The sequence below is a fragment of the Dasypus novemcinctus genome, chromosome 22, assembly GCF_030445035.2.
Source record: "Dasypus novemcinctus isolate mDasNov1 chromosome 22, mDasNov1.1.hap2, whole genome shotgun sequence".
NCBI lineage: Eukaryota > Metazoa > Chordata > Mammalia > Cingulata > Dasypodidae > Dasypus > Dasypus novemcinctus.
Window position 1 is genome coordinate 45762929 of NC_080694.1, and position 20724 is coordinate 45783652.

A 20724-nucleotide genomic window follows, 5' to 3' on the forward strand; every position below is an offset into this window, starting at 1 on the left:
TGAGACGGTCATGAGCAGCACGTAAGGATTCTGACGCAGGGGCAGGCGTCTCACCCCCAGATGGTAGCGCAACATGTCACGGGACCGGAGGGTTGCCTCAGTTTTCAGGCTAACTTCTGTTAACAACAACAAAAAAAGCACTGACTCTATTTCCTGGAGCAACACCAGGCACTCACAAGCCTGGGTATGTGCAATTAATCAAGTCAACTTGTCATCGTGACAAAGCCACATGCACGTGTGCGCATGCGTGCACACACACACACACACACGGAGAGCTGATCCAGGGCTCCTCGCGTCTGCCTCATCTTTGAGAAGATACTCACAAAAAGAAGGAATCGAAATTAAAATGATGCTGAATCCCCGCTTCCTAAGAGGAGAATCCCCCACATGGGCCACAATCGTTTCGATAGACAGAACTTCTGGGCTTTCACAGAGGAAGAACTCTGCCGTGTCCTAACAGAATACTCTGATAAAGGGGATAGAGGAGTACTTTCCTCAGGTGTGTGCCCCTCACGAAAGGCAGCAAGCAGAAACATCTTCAGAATACTCAGCTCCCAGCAAAATAAAACTCTGACATTAAAATTAACACTGCTGAATTGCAGATGTGAAAGTGGATAAAATGGGAAGTTTTTTTGTGTATGCTACCAGAATAAAAACTTTAAAAATAACCCACAGATGGGAAGCGGACTTGGCCCAGTGGTTAGGGTGTCCGTCTACCACATGGGAGGTCCGCGGTTCAAACCCCGGGCCTCCTTGACCCGTGTGGAGCTGACCCATGTGCAGTGCTGATGCGCGCAAGGAGTGCCGTGCCACGCAGGGGTGTCCCCTGTGTAGGGGAGCCCCACGCGCAAGGAGTGTACCCCGTAAGGAGAGCTGACACAACAAGATGAAGCAACAAAGAGAGACACAGATTCCTGGTGCCGCTGATAAGGATAGAAGCGGTCGCAGAAGAACATACAGCGAATGGACACAGAGAGCAGACAATGGGGGGACTGGCAGGGGAAGAGGAGAGAAATAAAAATAAAAAATAAACCACAGAACTATATGGTACCAAGAAGGGGCCCTAAGGGGGAGAAAACGAGAGTGGATCCTTACCCACTCCATCACTCCCCTCACAGTCCAGGCCTTCAAAAAGTGGTGTGCTGAGATGGATCCTTTTGGTTTTCTAATAAGGAAAACTCTTTTGATGGCATCAGACCGACTCAATTAAAAAAAAAAATCCCCACCGCATACCCCATGGACAGGAATGCCGGACTATGCCTGCGGAGCATTTACTTTTACACCTCTTAGCAGTGCGCTGCATTTCAGATCCTCTGGATGCGCGTGAAGTCGTAGGAGGCGCGCAGCCCCCGCTTCTCCCTCCAGGTCGCCTCCTGCCCCGTTTGTGCTGCCACAGGCTGGTCTCCCCTCAAGATGTAGGCATCGGGGAGCGTGAGCTTCCACCCTGAAGCGCTCTTCCACCTGAGAGGTCGCTACCACCACTGACTTCACGTGCTTTTCCTTACAGGGCTTCAAAGGCATTTTTTTTTTCCGACTAGTAACTGCAGGCAGCAGTCTTCATGAGGTTGCTCTTCTGAGTGGGTTTCTTTTTGTTGTTTCAAACAATCAGATACTCTTGAAAATGTTACTGTAGCAAAGCACCAGCTGGTTTCAACCACCGGTGTCTCTGCACTTTCCCTCTGCATGGGAGGGCCTGAATTCTTAGCGTCCTGGCTCTGTAATCGCGCCATCGTCCTCCCTGGGGTGGAGAATCGGGTGACCGCCGGGCTGCAGGCCTGCCGGCAGCAGGGCGGCGTTCCTGTGCTGCTGCTCCAGGCAGCCTCACCCAAGGGCTCCCTTCACTCGCCAGCTTCTCAGGGCCTGAAAGCGGGCAGCGAGGGTGACCGCTGTGTGGCATACATGGCCGGGGGGTCAGTCGCTGTTAGCCATAAGCTGCAAGTTCTCCCCTTACTATTGTGCATGGTAGAGCGTTCCCCAAGCCCACCCCAACATTTGGGGAACCATTAGGAAAAAGCATCAATCCAGATAAGCATCAGGGGCTCTTTCTGCCAGTGGGTGAATTTGGACAGATTATTTTTCAATAAGTGTTTCAACTGGCACACAGAAAAAGAAAAAAAAAATGGAAGGACTTTTTTCAAGCCTCTTTAGCAAGCTGAAGCCTCAGAAGACAGCTTACACTGAAACAAGGACCGCATCACCGAAATCCAAATCTGGGGTGTCAACACTAGGAAGTTGTTCTCTCTTCCAGAAATAGACCTTGGAAAGTAACGAGCTGGGAGCTCACTGGGGAGAGGCGGGCAGGCTTAGTTACGCCCTGCTTACTACCGCCCCCACCCGAGATGACGGGGCTGCTTTTCAAACTGGGGGCTATTTTCTAACAGCCCTTTTAAAACGCAATTCAGAGCTGAAGTCTGTCCTTCTGTGTAACCACAAGACACTGGCCCACAACAGCAACACCGGGTATCTTTATTAAACAATTTTATTGGGCAAAGAAACTCCACTTTGAGCACCAGAGCAGCACCAGGCTTTTCAGTCAGCTTGGCGGATCGCAGCGCCGGAGCGAGCCGCTGAGGGGGGCCTGGCACTTTCCCCCCCCCGGGGGGTCCACTCAGGCTGAGTGGACCGGGGTCCCGCAGTGCTTGTGCCACAGGTCGATGGCCTTGCTCACGATCGCGTCCGAGCTGTCCTGCGGGATCTGTGGACAAGCAAGATCGTCTTCAGGAAGCTACAGTGTCTCTCCCTCATTCACAGTGACAGTAAACTTACTTCTACTGGAGTTTTTCAGAAAGTGATAGCATTTTAAAAGGCTGCCAGCATCTGTGCTTTGCTGCCTCCTGAGCACATACTAAGCAGCTCTGCTGCCGGCTTGCCTGGGTTCAAATCCTACATGGCCCACTCGCCAGTGTGGCCTCAGGCAGGTTCCTGAGCTACCTCATTTCAGCTTCAGTCTCTCAAAGGGGAAAGCAAGAGCTCCTCTGCTGAAAGGCTCACATGAGGGGAGCGGATGTGGCTCAAGCAGCTGAGCACCTGCTCTCCACTTGGGAGGTCCTGGGTTCAGTTCCCAGTTCCTCCCAGAAACGAAAAAGGCAAGCAGCAAGCAAACAGACAAAAGAAAAAACAACTCAGGGGGGCCGATGTGGCTCAGTGGTTGAGGGCTGGCTTCCCACACAAAAGGTCCCAGGTTCAATCCCTGGTCCCCGTACCTCAAAAAAAAAAAAAAAAAGTAAAAAGGCTCACACGACTTAATCCATGAGAATGACTCAGCACAGACTCGGGCACTGTCAGCCACGAATTAGGATGATGATGATTCATTCACTGAACAGATGTTCACTTAGTACTTACTATTTATCAGGTACTGTTTAAATATTACTATTGACTGATTAAAAAGACTAGTTTTTGGGTTCTATGAAACTCACTCAGGCATTAAGTCTTTTTATTTCTACTCCTTGCTTGGTGACGGCTATTCCGAGGTACACTCAGGGGGAAACGCTGCATTTAGACGTTTCTAAATGAATACTTCAGTGTGTTAGCAAACCCAACTGGGATTACAGCAGAGATAAAGAGAAAAGCAAGCTCTTGCAAAAGCCCCCAAAACATCAGGACTCCTTTCCTGGGAACAAAAAGACTCATCCTCAAGTGACCAATCTCACCTTTTCCTTTTCTTGAGAAGCGTCCTGATAGGGACATCAGGGTGTTAACCTGCTAATACCACCATCCCCCAAACAGAGGCAACAGAATGGTGAGCCAAAATTTTCAAGAGAAATCATCTTTCTTATAATCTAAAATATACTATATTATTTCTCTGAAACAATTTAGTGCAATAGGAAAAGCTGGCCTGCTAAACCATAAGCATTTCTGGATCCAACAATCAAATAGAAAAAAGCACACTTACGTTTTCCAGAAACTTTGTTATCTTCTCTGCACTGTTCAATGCCATTACTTTCATTTTAAAGGTTAATAAGATTTCCACAGCTACAAAAACTAGGATCTTACAGGATCCACTTACAACTTTATCCCAAACTCTACAAAAATAAAGAGACACAATCAAATTACATGAGTTGAAATTTATGGTTACCTAGTAATCTCAAAAATCAAATCAAATTATTCCTTTTAAGGATAAAGCTTCAGAGAAATACAACTGTGAAATAGTCATTTCACAAACAAGGCAGACAAGTCGTTTGTAATCTATCCTAGACCAAATCAGAAGCTGGAAGAAGAAAAGATCGATGAAAAAAACTGCTCTGCTCTGAATCTAATGTTCCCAAACTAGTCATTTTGGGGGAAGGAAAGTCCTCAACCAAAGTCTGTATTTTACTAATATTTTATGATGCTAATATATGAAGGAACAACAGCACAAGGCATGTGAAATGGTATCAATTTAATTGTCTAGCAGTTCTGCATGACAGATTCCTTACACTTCTCTGAGGGCTTAAGGAGACAGTTGCTGACCTGCAACTACACTAAAATAATTATTCTGATAGTAATTCCTCCACCTTCTATAGTTGGTATTACACTCGTATGCTCAGTTATATATTGTATTACAATGTTCTCTGTGGATGGCCTTTCTTCTTGGACATCCTAAAGCCTCAGAAAAAGGAACCAGGATTCACACATGTGCCTGTTCCAGAGCGGTGAGCACAGTCCTACCCAGACCACATATCGGAAACCGACTGCAAACGCTGAGTCTGTGTGTACTTCTTTGCTTTCAATTACTTCAAAGAGGTTATAATGAGATTGATAAACACCCAGATTTTCCCTAGATTAGGGTCTACCACATCTCTGGACAAGAAAAGCCCATATCTCTATATAAAATGCCTGGAGACAGTTTCACACGGGGTACTGAACAGCATGGAACGTACACACGGGGAGGACCCTCGGTTTTCCTCATTGGATTTTCAATAAGCAAAATCATGTGCTGCTATGTCAGCTCCTGGAGGAGTTAGCTTCAAACGATTGTACTCCTCTAAAGCAACTCATACTCTGAGGAATGGGCAAAAGAAAAAGCAGATTCTTCTCGGAATCCAAGCCGTCCATATTTATATGCCTTCGGAAGAAGTACTTGCCTCTGTAAACTGGATTCAGGCAAGCATCCTGCAAAGCACGTCTTGAACCAGAGGTCATAAGGAAGTTTGGACACTGCAGAGCACGTCTTCAGGTGATTCAGCAGTCTGCCATCTTCAAGATTCAAGTACTGTTCAAAAGCCTTTGGCTAAAGATTAAAGAGGAAGAGAGATTACCCATTTCCTGTGGCATAAGGTCAGTTCACATTACAATCTATGATGGAAAAAATGTACTTTCTGAACACAAGGAAGTGCTAGAAACAAAACACCAGAATCATCTGAGTCACTTGTGGCACAGTATTTTCCCAGGTCAGCACTAACTAGGTAACTGACCGTTGGGGCTGAGGGGTTTCCCGTGACGTAGGACTGTCAGGGCTAAATCTGGGACAGTCCCAGGCAAACGAGAATGGTTAGTCACACTCCCACTACCTGCACTAACCAGATTCAACAGCCTAAGACAAACATCCAGACCAAAATTCAATTGTTTTGGGGGGAGGGAGGAATAAGAAGGTCTATGGATGTCACTGGTCACTGGCCCTTCTGGAGCAGTAGAAAATATATGGGAAAAAAGGAAGAAGGGGAAGAGGGAAGACCCAAGAAATGAGAGTGGACTGGAGTGGGGAGAGGGAGTTAGGAAAAATGAGACCAAAGAGATGGGAAGGAAAAGGGTGTTGGGGAAATCACAGACACCTGTTAAGTGGCCATCTCAGGCCTTGCCTACCCCCACCTTCTCTAGGGAAGTCGCCAACACACACTAAGTGGCCAGTGGCCATCCTCAGGCCTTCCGCTACCCCCACCTCCAGTCATTCATTCTACATGAACACAGTGACATACACTGGGCAGTGCTGTGGACGAGCGCAAAGGAGGCTCATTCACAGAGATGTCCAGAGGATGAATTCTGCATGCAACCCAACTGTGAGTAAGAACACTGGTAGCAGAGGGAACAAAGCACCTGGATTCTGTCTGGTGGTCTCGCCCACATAAGATTACATGGTAGCCCACTCTGCAAGGTGAGAGAGCTCACAGAGCAGGTCACTTCCACATTACCCAGGCTGCTGGGTCCACTGGCTAAGAACGGACCAGAAGGGTCAAACCACTATCCAGAAGAACAGAATCAAATCTCATATAGTGGAAGCAAATGTAAGTGTTCATTCTGCCAAACACCTGCATCTCTGTGCTTCTGTCAAAGAAGCGATTCCTAACCCTCATAAAGTCCAACATAACCAGACGCTGTGCTACTTACAGGGACTAGAATAAAAGATAAGAGAAAGTCCCGCCGTCAAGAAGCGTACAGTAAAGAGGTGATGGTTATGAAGTGATGGATGCTACCATGGGCACAAGGCCAGGGTGCTGTGTGCCTCCAGGATGGACCCTGAACCCAGGGTTCAGGAGCCAGAAACGTTCCCAGAGAGGCGACATTTGAGTTGACTCCTGCTAAATAAACAGGCGAGTCAAGCCAAGAGAGGCCCACATATTAATATCTGGTCGTTTTCCCCCTTCCTTCCAGGGACCTCTCACTTTTTTTTTCTGTTTCTCCCAATGTTTTCACAGTACCTAACAGTTTCCATGGCTTCTCAAGAACACGACACACAACATCTCCAATAAGGAGGTGTTCTCTAAGTAAAGCTGTCTAAAGGACTCATGCCCTGGAACTCTTATCTAGAATTTCGGTTGGTTCTGCCAAAGGAAAGTACTTTCTTCACAAAGTGACACGAATAAAAATACATAGACATATATTTATATATTATGTTATATAGTAGATATATTATACTCATATATGTGTATATATGTATAAAATATACTATGTCTCACAGCAAGGGAAATCTCATCAAAGGAACAGTACAAATAATAAACCAGATATAGATGAGTGCTTTAAAATTATTTATCTTTTCTTTTATCAGAATATAAGTTCAGTGAGGGCAAAGACTGTATCTGTTTTGCTCACTGCTAGCTGCCCAGTACCTAACACAGTGCCTGGCACAGTAAGCTGAGTGAATGAGTGCTAAAAATAAATGGATATGATGAATGAAGTTTTGAAATTCACTAACATCTGATGATCACTCAATGTACAACTTTTTGCCAATGTCTTATGAAGTTCTTCTAAATATATTTTCCTGATTTATAATATGCTCATTGTAAGAATCTTGAAAATACATAAATGAATAAAGGAGGATATAAAGAGCACTTATCATCCCACTATCCAAAGATAATCTCTGGTAATATTTGCATTGTACAGAATTTCATTTTTTTTTTTCCTGCATACACACACATTTATTAATTGGACTATACTGAATACACAATCTAGTATATCACATTTTGCACTCAACATATTATGGGCAATTTCCCAGGTTAATAAACAACCTTAAAGGGTTAATATCTCTAACACAAAAAGAGCTTCTAGAAACAGAGAATAAAAAGGCTGAGAACTCTATAGAAAAAAATACATGGCTCTTATTTTATGAAAAGACATATAACCTTGCTCATGTCAGGTAGCAAAAAATTCAAAAGATGTTAACTGTAGGGAAACAGCCATTTTCATATACTGGTAGTGAGGATGCAAAATAGTAGAGCTCTGTGAGGGAGATTTTGGCAATATCTGGCAAAATAACATAAGCATTTACCCTTTGATTTGGCTAATGTATTTCAGGAAATCCATCTAAAAACGTATCAGTAAATATATGAAAATATGCAGGCACAAGGGTATTCATCCACAGCTCTGTGTATAATAACAAAAGACTAGAAATATCCCAAATGGCCAACAATAGAGGGCAGGGTGACTAAACCAGGGTGTGCACATGCAATGGAGTAGTATGCAGCCATGAAAAGGAGAAAGGAATGTCTCGGTATTCCACTACGGCATGATCTCTATGAGATACTGTGTGAAAACAGCAAGGTGGAGTAAAAATGTGTACTATATACTTAATCTAAGAGAGAGGATGAATACAAACATATACGAATATATTGTTTTAAGTGGAAGGAGATATTTATGTTGCTTGACATTGTTTAAATACTCAGGAAACACAGATATGATTATTATAATCATAATTATATTCTGTTGTTAACTACTTAGGTTATCCCCAATATTTCTGTGACCCCAAATTCTTACTCGATGAAGAAAATAAGGCATTTATCATCAACAGAAGGCAAAACCTCACTTCCATGAAACTCAGGAAGAGGCTGCGAAAAGTCTTTATAAAGCACCTCTCTTTTGGACAGCTTTAAGAATCTGTAGCAATGGCAATGAAAGAAAGCTCACTTACTTTAATGGCTCAATGCAATTAAGTCTGAAGTGGTTTAAGGGCAGTCTGCTCTGAAAGGAGATTAACAAGAGAAGCCTTCCATGCCACACTCAAGTTAGCATCTATTCTCATTGGCAACTAGAAGCCTTGTCAAAGAGCAGAATCTCTAAAAGCCTGTGTAGAAGGGAGAAGCTACAATGTAATCCTATGAATCAGAATTGTGGTTCATAATCACGCAGATGTATTCTTATCGTCTTTTGATGCCAAATGACCACGACTGTCCATCACATCACATGCTCACTTCCCCAGGACTATGAAACTACCTCTGCTTTGAGAGATACATTTATCTGGTAAAACTGCTACCTTTGAAAAGATGACAGGCAAGATCACAGAAACCATACTTTAACAAGAAACTAGGAAAAAGAGATCCACTTACAACAAAACAGAAATTTTAAGATAGACTAAACACTGCTTAACTAAAGAGAAAGTTTAAGTAAACACCTTGATGCCTAAATCAAATAGCAACACAAAGGAAATTTAGCTTTTTGTATACATTCTGAAGATTCTTTTTTTAAAAACTTCATAGTTATTTAAAACTGTGTGTTGGGCACTGCAGTACACATACTAAACTAACCCTCTTTTTTAAGATGAGGAAATTGAGGTTTAGGGGACATTAAGGATCTTGTTGAATCTGAAATTCATTTCAAAAAGAAAAGAAAAAGTTTAAAAATAGCTAAACCATTTTTGAAAAAGAAAAAACAATAAGAAAGAATTTACTTTCTCTACCAGCTATCAAAATTCACTTGAAAGCTATATTAAATAAATCATATGGCACTGGGCCAGGAATAGAAAATTAATTCAATGGGGGAAAAATTCAGAAAGAGATAGAAATATATATGGAAACCCAGTCTGTGATAAAAGTGGCATTTTGGGGAAGTGGATGTGGCTCAGGTGACTGGGCTCCCACCTCCCACATGGGAGATCTCTACTTCAGGGATCCCCGTGCCTCCTAAAGAAAAGAGCAGGCTGGCGCAATGGGTAGGCATGGCAAGCTGACACAACAAGAGACACAAGGAGAAAAAACATAATGAAAGGCAGAACAAAGCAGGGAGCAGAGGTTCTCAATGCATACTAAAGAAGATAGCAAACTGATGCAATGGGCAGACACAGCGAGCTGATGCAATAAGATGATGCAATAAAAGACATGAGAAAGAAAAACATAATGAGAGACACAACAAAGCAGGAAGCAAGGGTGGCTCAAGTCATTAGGCACCTCTCCCCCACATCAGAGGTCCCATGTTCGGCTCCCAGTGCCTCCCCCCACATCAGAGGTCCCATGTTCGGCTCCCAGTGCCTCCTAGAGAAGAGTCACAGCAAGTAGGAAACAACAAGGGGGTGGGGAGGAAGAAATAAAATGAATCTGCTACACAGCATGGATTATAGTTTACATTGTAGTTTACACTCTCTCCCAGTACTTTCAGTGGTTATGGCAGGATATATAATGTCCTGCATCTGTCCCTGCAATATCATTCAGCACAACTCCAAGTCCCAAAAGTGCCCCCATATCACACCTCTTCTTCTCTCTCCCTGCCCTCAGTAATCCCGTGGCCACTGTCTCCACAGCAGTGATACAAATTTTTCCATTGCTAGAGTCACAGTAATTCTATAGTAGAATGCCAGTAAGTCCACTCTAATCCATATTTTATTTCTCCACCCTGAGGACCCTGGGTGGGGGTGAGGAGTGGGGTATACGGGAACCTCATATTTTTTAATATAACATTTTGTGTGATCTATGTATCTTTGAAAAAACAAAAAGACAATAAAAAATAAATACATCTTTTAAAAAAGTGGCATTTCAAATCTGACAAAAAGGATCAACAATAAATGGTGTGTGGTAGTTCTGTGACTGACTGTGTGACCTTGGGCACATCACTTCTTGGTGCTTTAGTTTCCTCATATGTAAACACAGGGATAATATGTTAAAATGAAGAACTTAAAAGAAGCTTCACATTGCCTGACTGGAAGTTCTCTCTAACTGCTAACCGGAGGCAGGAAGGGCAGTGGCATGGGGGTGAAACTGTGGTGTGGGGTTAGCGCTAAAGGAAGGAAATTAAAACTGTGCCTGGTGCCAGTCACAAAGATAAATCCCTCACAAATTAAAGGGCTTGGTTTTAAAATGTTTAAACATTTAAAAACATTAGAAGAAAATTACAAGAAACATGTATTTTAATCTTATAGTTGGATACAAAAAGCGAAAGGAAAATACCTATGAATCCAATTGTATCAAAACTTATATCTTTGTGCAACAATTACGGAGAAAATATTTTCAACATATATAACAGGTAAAGGATAAATATCCACAATATTACTGGTTGCACTTAAATAAAAACAAAAAAGGAAAAGGCAAACAAAATAGTGGAAAAATGGGCAAATACAAATGACCAATAAACAGGTGCCAAGCTGCTCACCTCCACCAGAAACTGAAGACAAGTAAGTGAAAATGAGATGTCACTTTCACTCCTAGACTGACAAAAAGGCAAGAGATGACAGATACCACCAAGTACTTGGCAAAGGTGTGTAAAAGCTCATCATCAACTGGGGGGAGCATAAGTTGATATGGACTTGGGGTGAGCAATCTGGCAGTTGGAAATTTTTTACGTGTCTCTCCTTCAACCAAACACCCTACTTATTGTACCTACCCTAGAGAAATACCCACAGAGATACACAAAGGAACATGTGTGCACAAGTGTTCACTGTCAGCATGACACTTAAATTATGCCAAGTCCTAATAGGAAACATATGAGAAAATTTTTTAAAAAGTATCTCTAAATGAGTACTCACCTCTCAACCCTAACTATACTTCAGGATCATCAGGGACTTTTAAAAATTGTTAATGCCCAGGCCCCATCACCAGCGGTTTTGGCTTAACTGGTCTGGACAGAGGAAAGGCACAGGGATTTTTAAAAGCTCCCAGGTGACAGCGATGGGTAGGGCTGGAAATCACTGATCTACCTCTACTGACGTGGGAAGTTCTCCAAGACGTAGTAAGCTTTAAAACCATGAATTTTAGGGCCGTAAGTACAGTATGACACTAATTATGTTTTTGGTTTTTTTTAACTCATTCTATAGGGGTACATTTATAGTAGATGGTATATACTGATCTTAATACACATAAAATAGTCTAGAAGAAAACAGACTACGCTGATGTCAGTGGTTACTCGTGAGCAGAGGGTAGACAATGGGGGGTGGCTTGGGGAAGTGTTGGTACAGATCTGGGGGAACAACAGATTTATCCAGATTGTTTACTTTCCTTTGAGAATGTATTTCTCTTAATTGTGTTATCAAAAATAAAGACTGAATTTTTTAAACATAAACTATCAAAACACTACCAAAACTACTCCAATATTAAATAAGAAAAGCTTAGTACATAATGGTATAATTTAGACCTCCTGATTTAATTAGGAAACTAAAAGTTACATTTACTTATGCGCCAAACCCACACTTATTTTTGTGGATTAAACTTTAAAATTCTAAAACTCAAAGTTTACTTAATGGAAATGTTTTTTTTAAAACTCTCATATAGTGTTCCAAGACTTAAAGAAGAAAATACAGATCCATTTTTAAAAGTGAGAGCAATAAGAAAAGAAACCGGAAGAAGAGAATGACCAAGGGCCACTGGGCAATGCTGAGAAGCAGCTGCCTTTCAGCTCTCTGGATTCCCAAGGCAGGGTATGGCAGAGACAGCCAGCCGCCTCCCCCACAGCCATCTGCCCTCCTTCTTTGCTACCAGAACCCCTGCTTTAATGGGATCACAAAGTGCCAGGCCTAAGAAAAACCACATCTCTCTGTGTCTGCTGCAGACAAGGGTGATGACGTGACTCAGTCCTGACCACTGACACACACACACACACACACACACACAGAGGAAAGCCTGTCAAGAGGCTTGCCGCTCTTACTCCTCTGCTTTGTCTCTGCCCTTCCCTCCCTTCCAGCCTAGGACACAGATGCTGTGGCCAGCACTCCAGCAGCCATCTTGTGAGCATGAGCACCAGGCTCGTGCCTAAGAACCGTAGAGCTAAGTGACAGGAGTCAGGCCCCTGCCGGTACCCTGCAGCTGGAGCTCCAGCTCTGGAATGCCCCATCTCTGCACTTCAGGGTACATGAGAGAAAACAGTAAAGCTTCGTTGTTTGAGTTTGCCATTATATGCAGCCAAACTTAAAACCTTAACACGGGCATAATTCTAGATAAAGCCAGTGAATTCTAGACCAGGGTTGGCAAACTGTGGCCTGTAGTGGGCCAAATCCAGCCACAGCCATCCTTGTCCATGTTGTCTAAGGCTGCCTTTGTGCGACAACAGCAGCGCAGAGGAGCTGCAACAGCGTCCACCCGGCCCACAAAGCTGAAGATATTTACTATCCGGTCCTCACAGAAAAAGTGTGCTGACCCTGCTAGAGAAGGTCGACTCCGAACTGCAGCAGAACCGGGAGGTGAGACTGCTTCCTGAAGAACCCCAGCACCAGCGTTCACCCCCACCCTCCAGGAGCCAAAGCACAGTCCTCACCAGCTGGGGTAAAGAATCCCGGTACTTAGTCTTTAACTGGTTCACAAAGCTTCGGATGATCCAGTAGCAGTCGACATTATCTTCCACCATCTCTTCCATGGCTTTTGCAATGGCCAGAAATACTTCATCCTCTGGCTCCTGAAAGATTGATAATAAATCCCAAGAGAGAGACAGCAGATGAGAGGAATATACATTTCTTTAATAAAAACAAATTTTGCCACCTAAATTTTTGAAGAGGCTGTGTTAAATAAATTAAAGTGGGATCAAAAAGCACACAGTTCATCACTAAAGAGAGGGTGCGGGGAGACGAGGATGGGTAACTATAGAGATCTCTTCAAGTCGCTACTGTCTGGGAAGGACTGAGTTTCAGGCTGAGCACCTGGGAACCAGAGAGTCACTATCGATGATAAGCAAGGCCCCCAAATTTCTTCTGTACTAGACAATAATTTCTTTTAAAAGGAATTAGCTAGGGAGCAGATGTGGCTCAAGCGATCGAGTGCCTGCCTCCCACATGGGAGGTCCCAGTTCAGTTTAAGGTGCCTCCTGGGGGAAAAAAAAAAAAAGGAAAAACAACAACAAGCAAAACCAATGGAAAAACCAACTCAGGGAAGTTGATTTGGCTCATGGTTGAGCACCAGTTTCCCATATATAAGGTCCCAGGTTCAATTTTTCAATCCCTGGTACCTCAAAATAAGAAAAGGATTTATCTGATAAACAGCACAATTATTGGAGACATGCAAATAGTAAATGACTCCAAAAGCATCTGCATTATTTTAAAATGTTCATATATACATTTAAGATTTTTTCTCCTACCTTTAAGCACCTAAAAAGTGAGGATGTCCTTAGAATCCTAATTTTAGTAATCAGAAAGAGGGCATTCCTCAAACTTGGTGAAACATCATTACTCATAACATGAAAGTAAATTCTCAAGTAAATTTCAATAAAACTTTTTTATAAAAACTGGAACCCTACTTTGTTTTCAAACACCATTATCTTACACAAAAGGATTTATGTTGTCACTCAGAATAGCAGAAATATTTCAATGTTAAAAAGCAGCTAATAAGTATCTTTCTGCTTCTCCCAAAAGTCCCAAGGTAAATCAAAATTCCTATTTTAAAAAATTCACCCTTACGCCTCCTTTCAACTTGTTACTATTAAATGTCCAGAGTAAGAGTTAGCATCATAGAAAATGAATTTCCCCAAGTATTATTTAAAGTGCCCGAGGAGGACAGAAGAGAAACAGGAAGGCTCCTCCCGTGGCCTCCCACTGGCACTCTGCTCAGTCATTCCCCACTGCTGAGTGCTCGGGACCAGCCAACAGGTTTCCCGCCCGGGCTCGGCACGGGTGCTCGCTCTTACTACCGGGTAAGGGCAGTGAGGTGGCGCAACGCTCGGTGATGAGGAAGGCAACACAAGGTCTGCCCGAGACCTGAAGGGAAGGTGGACGAGCTGAGGAGGGAGGAGGTAGACACTGCATCTACCATCGGGAGTTCCTGAAGAAATGGATACATTTACCTAACAATATGTCATTTCAGGACTTGTGCAGTACTACCAACTTCATGTGACCAATGATGAGTGAAATTTAAAGGCATTTAAGTGTGGGCAGTCTTTGGGAAGCAGACTTGGCTCAATGGATAGGGCGTCCACTGTTCAAACCCTAGGCCTCCTTGACCCGTGTGGAGCTGGCCCACGCGCAGTGCTGATGAGCACAAGGAGTGCCACCCCACGCAGGGATGTCCCCTGCATAGGGGAGCCCCACGCACAAGGAGTGTACCCTGTAAGGAGAGCTGCCCAGCACGAAAGAAAGTGCAGCCTGCCCAGGAATGGTGCCGCACACATGGAGAGCTGATACAAGATGACTCAATGAAAAGAAACACAGATTCCCGGTGCCACTGATAAGCATAGAAGCAGTCACAGAAGAACACACAGTGAATTGACAGAGAGCAGACAACTTGGGGGGGTGAGAGAAAGGGGAAGGGGAGAGAAATTTAAAAAAAAAAAAAAAGAGTTGGCAGTCTTTATTAGCTCGAAAATTTGTCCTTCATTAACATCGAAAAGAAAGAACAAGTTAAAGCCCAAACTGCTATATTGGTAGGTTGCAGCATACAGGATGTAAAAAGGCTACAGGCAAATTCATTTTGAACAATTCTGATTTAGTAAAAAAATATAAAGAGTTAATATATATATGGCCTAGAGTGAATTGCATTAAAATAGTCAAAGCCCAATAGCTATCATAATTATTCCTTAGCCTGATCTCTTTCTCTTCTACCTCTCTTCCCTTTAAGAAATCTAGTAGTTGGAGTAACTAGAGTAAGAATTTCATTGAAGATGAAGTTTTGGAAAAAAAAAAAAAATGGTTGGGGCCTGTGAGACTGAACTGAGAAGGTAGGTAGACCAGGGAGCAGGCTGAGGCTGAGGAGGAGTCAATGTGGGGCCAGGGCCAAGGCAGCCAGCCGGCAGGGCTAGCTGGTTCAGGCCAAAGCAGTGGCTGGCAGTGTGGGTTATACACAGGGGGATGAGCAAAGCAGCAAGTATCTGGGGAGAACGCGAGCCAGGTTTCCTACTATCAGAGAAGGGAGTTACAGATAGGGAAAGGGTGAAGGATAAAATGAACTCGTGATAGCAAATCAGAATTAGGGTTTTGGTGTGAACTCCGAGTTTTAATATGGAAAGATAAACAGATACATAAAAATACATAGGTGTGCATATTCCTATACACACATATAGATGTGTGTGACTATGTACGTGAACGTGTGTGCACAGAGACATACATTTCCTAGCTCTGCTGAGAGGGTCGAGAACAAATGATACCCCAGGAACAAGGAGCATATCTAGTGCTTGGGCTCTCAATACCATGCTTCATTCAAAAGAGAAATGACTGATTACAGGGTATGGATAAGGAAAGCACAAAGTGAGTCTGGAATAACCTTTTGTGCAGAAAGCAAGTGAAAAAGACATGGGGGGGGTGGTACATGAGAACTCTGTACCTTCTGCATGGTTTTTCTATAAACCTGTAACTGCTTAATTAAAAAAATAAAGTAAAAAGACACAGGAGTCAGCTCCCCCTGAGCAAATCTGGAACAATCTGAACACCAAAATAAATAATGGTAGTAATGGGTAACAGCCATTTGGATAAAAGAGGAATCCATAAGTTCATACTGATACAGATAAATAAATGGGGAAGCAGGCCCGCTAACAAATACAGAAGGAATAGAGGAGTTAGAAAATCACCGTTTGGCAATCAGCAGAGTAAACACTGATTCAGAGATGAATCATCAATGTGTGGATATTTATATAGTCTCAAAATATCTCCTCACAAGTTACTTATTAATTACAAAGGGAAAAATAGTAACCTTACGGTAGAGAACCCTAACCAACCCACCTCAACCAAGTCACTGGAGAGCAGCAGCCATCCCCAGCCATATCAAAGCCACCACTTCAGTGGTGTTCTGGCCTAAAATGCATAACCTGATTTTAATCATAAGGACACAAAAAACAAGCCCAAGTTGAAAGTTGAGAAACACTGGCCAGTACTCCCCTCAAATGTCAAGATCATGAATGACAAAGAAAGGCTAAAGAACAAACTGTTCCAGATTGAAGGAGACTAAGAAGACATGACAACTAAACGCCATGTGTGACCACTGATTAGAACCTGGATGAGAAAAAGGACATCAAGGAGGACAATCTGCAAAATTTCTAAAAGGTCTATAGATTAGGTCATAGTGCTTGCACTAATGTTAATTTTCAGATTTTGATAATTATGGAATATATAATGTAACATTTCAGGAAGCTGGGTGACAGTAAATGAGAACTTTCTACTATTTTTGCAATTTTTTTCTGTCTATAACTAGTTAAATATGAAAAGTTATTTTTTTAAGATGTGAAACTTATCAATAAATGCTAGAACCAGTGGGTGAAGGGTTAATAAGAAATAGGATATTTATGTAATTCCAAAGTGTCTCCCCACAAAGGGATATAGTAATTACAAAGGAAAAAGCATAACTTTAGTGGGGAAAACCCTGGCAGACACTACCGTAACGAAGGGATCAAAGTTAACACTACTACTAATGCGAAAAATCGACATCACGTACCTCCAATATTATAAACCAAGCAGAACACACGTCACTTCTTTGTCGAAATGAATAACCTGAACCAGACAAGCCTAAGTTGAGGGACATTCTACCTATACTTATCAAAAATGTCAAGGCCATGGTAAATGACCTTGAAAATAAAAATCCCAACAGCCTTTTTTTGCAGAAATGGAAAAGCCAATTATCAAGTTTATTTGGAAGGGTAAGGGGCCTTGAGTAGCCAAAAAGATCTTTAAAAAAAAAGAATGAAGTTGGAGGATTCTCAATTCCTGACTTTAAATCAAATTCCTTAGCTACGGTGGTAAAAACAGCATGGTACTGGCATAAAGACAGAATGACCAACAGAACCAAATCAAGAACTCAGAAACAGACCCTGACATCTATGGTCAAGTGGTTTTTGACAAGGCTGTCAAGCCTACTCAGCTGGGCCAGAACAACCTACTCAGTAAATGGTACTGGGAAAAATGGAGAAAGAAAAAGGAAGCTTTTCTCACACTTGATACAAAAATTAACTCAAAATGGACTAAGGACTTAAATATAAAATCTACAACCATAATACTCATAGAAAGAAATATATGGAAACAAGATCTTGTGGCAGGTGGTGGTTTCTTAAAACCTTATACACAAAGCAGAAGCAAAGAAAAAAAAAATAGATAAATTGGACTTCCTCAAAATTAAATACTTGTTCTTCAAAAGACTTTCTCAAGAAAGTAAAAGGGCAGCCTATTCATTGGGAGAAAATATTAGGAAACCACATATCTGATAAGGGTGTGATATCAATGTTAAAGAGATCATAGAACTCAATGATAAAAAGAAAAGCAACCCAATTAGAAATGGGCAAAAGACCTGAATATGTATTTTTCCAGAGAAGAAATACAAATGGCCAAAAGCACATGAAAAAGCGTTCAACATCACTAGCTGTTGGGGAAATGCAGATCAAAACTACAATGAGATACCATTTCACCCCTTACAGAACGACCATTATTGAAAAAACAGAGAACTACACAAGCTGGAGAGGATGTGGAGAAACAGGAATACTCCTTCACTGCTGGTGGGAATACAGAATGGTGCAGCCTCTGTGGATGACACTTTGGCAGTACCTTAAGAAGTTGAATATAAAACTGCTGTATGGTCCAGAAATCCTGTTCCTAGGAATATATTCAGAAGAACTGAAATCAGGGATGCAAAATGACATTTGCACACCGATGCTCATAGCAGCGTTATTCAGTTGCTAAAATATGGAACCAGGTCAAGTGCCCGTCAACCAATGAAAGGATAAACAAAATGTGGTATATATACTTACAATGAAATACCTATTCAGCTGTAAGAAGAAATGAAGCCAGAATGCATGACAACATGGATGAACCTTGAAGATATTATGTTGAGTGAAATACGCCAGACACAAATGGACAAATATTGGATGGTCTTACTAATTAGAACTAAATATGATAAATAAACTCATGGCGACTAGGAGATAGAATGTGGTTGAGAATGGGAGCAATGCTTAATGTATGTAGAGTTTTTTTTCTTTTTAAAGATTTTTTATTTACTTATCCCCCCCACCGCTTTGCGGCTTGCTCGCTGTTTGCTCTCTATGTCCATTTGCTTTGTGCTCTTCTGTGTCCGCTTATCTCCCTTTGTTGTGTCATCTTGCTGCTCCAGCTCTCAGTGGGCACAGGCTATCAGCTCTCCGTGGGCGTGGGCTGGCTCACCTTCACAAGGAGGCCCTGGGAAGTGAACCCGGGGCCTCCCATAGGGTAGATGGGAGCCCAATTGACTGAGCCACAGCCGCTTCCCTACGCAGAGTTTTTAATAAGGTTTATTTTAAAAGTGTGGAAATGAATAGAGTTGACGGCACCATATTATAGTTAGTGTAACTAACACTACTGATTTATGAATCGTGGCTGAACGGGATAGTTTTTGGAAGTAAATGTTAATTGAAAGAAAACTAGAAAATAGCATAAGGACTGTATACATAGTGATTTCGATGATGGATGAAGATTGTGGTTAGTATAAATATAAGAACGTTCTTCTATTGCAACGTGTTAAGAATATGGTGATAAACAGGAAAATTACAACTAATGTAACTAAGGACAATAGTTATCAGTAATAGTGTAATATTTTTGCAGCAATGGTGAAGAATATGTATCGGGGAAGCGGGTGTGGCTCAAGCAATTGGGCTCCCATTTACCATATAGGAGGTCCAGGGTTAGATACCCAGGCTTCCTGGTGAAAGCAAGTTGGCCTGTGTGGTAAGCTGGCCCACAAGGAGTGCTGCCCCATGCAGGGATGCTGCCCCGTGCAGGGGTGCTGCCCTGCACAGGAGTATTGGCCCACGTAGAGACCTGGCACAGCAAGATGACGCAACAAGAAGAGACACAGAGGAGAGATAATAAGAGACGAAGCAGAACAGGGAGCTGAGGTGGAGCAAAAGAAATGATCACCTCTCTCCCACTCAGAAGGTCTAAGGATTGGTTCTCGGAGTGGCCTAATGAGAATACAATCGGGTGAGGGGGATGGGGGGTATATGGGGACCTCATATTTTTTTAATGTAACATTAAAAAAATAACGACAAAAAAAAAAGAACACAATCAGACACAGAAGAACACAAAGAGGGCAGACAATGGGGGGGAGAGGGGAGAAATAAATAAATCTTTAAAAATAAAAAGATATATCAATTCTAAGGGACACCAATGGGGGTGTAAAGGGAGGTATGGAATTTTTCCTTTTGGAGTAAAGACAATGTTCTAAAATTGATGGAGGGAATGATAGCACAACTGTGATGAAAATGAGAGCCACTGAGTTGTACACTTTGAATGGATTATACAAAGCATGGGGCTGTATAATACAGGAAATCCAGTGGTGGAAGATGAACTGTGATTAACAAGAATATGAGAACATTCTCTCATCAACTATAACAAATACTAATTCAGGGTGTTAATAACTGGGTGGGTTGGGGGACAATACATTAAACGTAAGATATGGTCTATGGTTAGTAGAAATAATTTGACAATGCTCTTTCAGTTTTTAATAAATGTTTTACAACAATGCAAGTTGTTGGGAAACGGACTTTGGCCCAGTGGTTAGGGTGTCCGTCTACCATATGGGAGGTCCGCGGTTCAAACCCCAGGCCTCCTTGACCCGTGTGGAGCTGGCCATGTGCAGTGCTGATGCACGCAAGGAGTGCTGTGCCACACAAAGGGTGTCCCCCGCGTGGGGGAGCCCCACGCGCAAGGAGTGCGCCTGTGAGGAAAGCCGCCCAGCGTGAAAAGAAAGTGCAACCTGCCCAGGAATGGCGCCGCCCACACTTCCTGTGCCGCTGACGACAACAGAAGCGGACAAAGAAACAAAAGCAGACAAAGAAACAAGACGCAGCAAACAGACACCAAGAACAGACAACCAGGGAAGGGGGGGAAATTAAAATAAATAAATATTTAAAAAAAAAAAAAACAATGCAAGTTGTTAGTGGAGAAATGATGTATGGGAAGCCCTGCATGATATGCATGTTTGTTTTGTACATTCACAACTTTGCTATACACTTGTTCATGTATGTTCACATGTGAATGATATACTTCAATTTTATTTTAAAAATGTCAAGGTCATGAAAAATAAGAAAAGACAGAGGAAGTGTTCCAGGTTGAAGGAGACTAAAGCAACATGGTAACAAAATGCAGAACTTTTACTATTATTTTTAATTTACTATATTTGTGATAAAGGTATTGTTGGAATAACTGGTCAAGTTTGAAACAGGATCTGCAGATCAGATGCTTAT

General features: G+C 42.4%; 1 protein-coding gene across 4 annotated transcripts in view; it reads right to left on the bottom strand.

Moving 5' to 3' along the window:
- Window positions 1-2461: 2461 nt before the first annotated feature.
- Window positions 2462-20724, bottom strand: part of TBC1D7 (TBC1 domain family member 7) — a 28042-nt gene continuing 9779 nt past the window's right edge. For all 4 annotated transcript variants that reach the window (XM_004454294.5, XM_004454293.5, XM_004454295.5 and 1 more), the window contains 4 exons: window positions 12862-12999; window positions 5064-5209; window positions 3893-4022; window positions 2462-2695 (listed from right to left, as the gene is read on the bottom strand). In XM_004454294.5, the coding sequence (XP_004454351.1) occupies window positions 2609-2695; window positions 3893-4022; window positions 5064-5209; window positions 12862-12999 (501 nt within the window). In that variant the 3' untranslated portion in view covers window positions 2462-2608. The remainder of the gene's footprint in view (window positions 2696-3892; window positions 4023-5063; window positions 5210-12861; window positions 13000-20724) is intronic.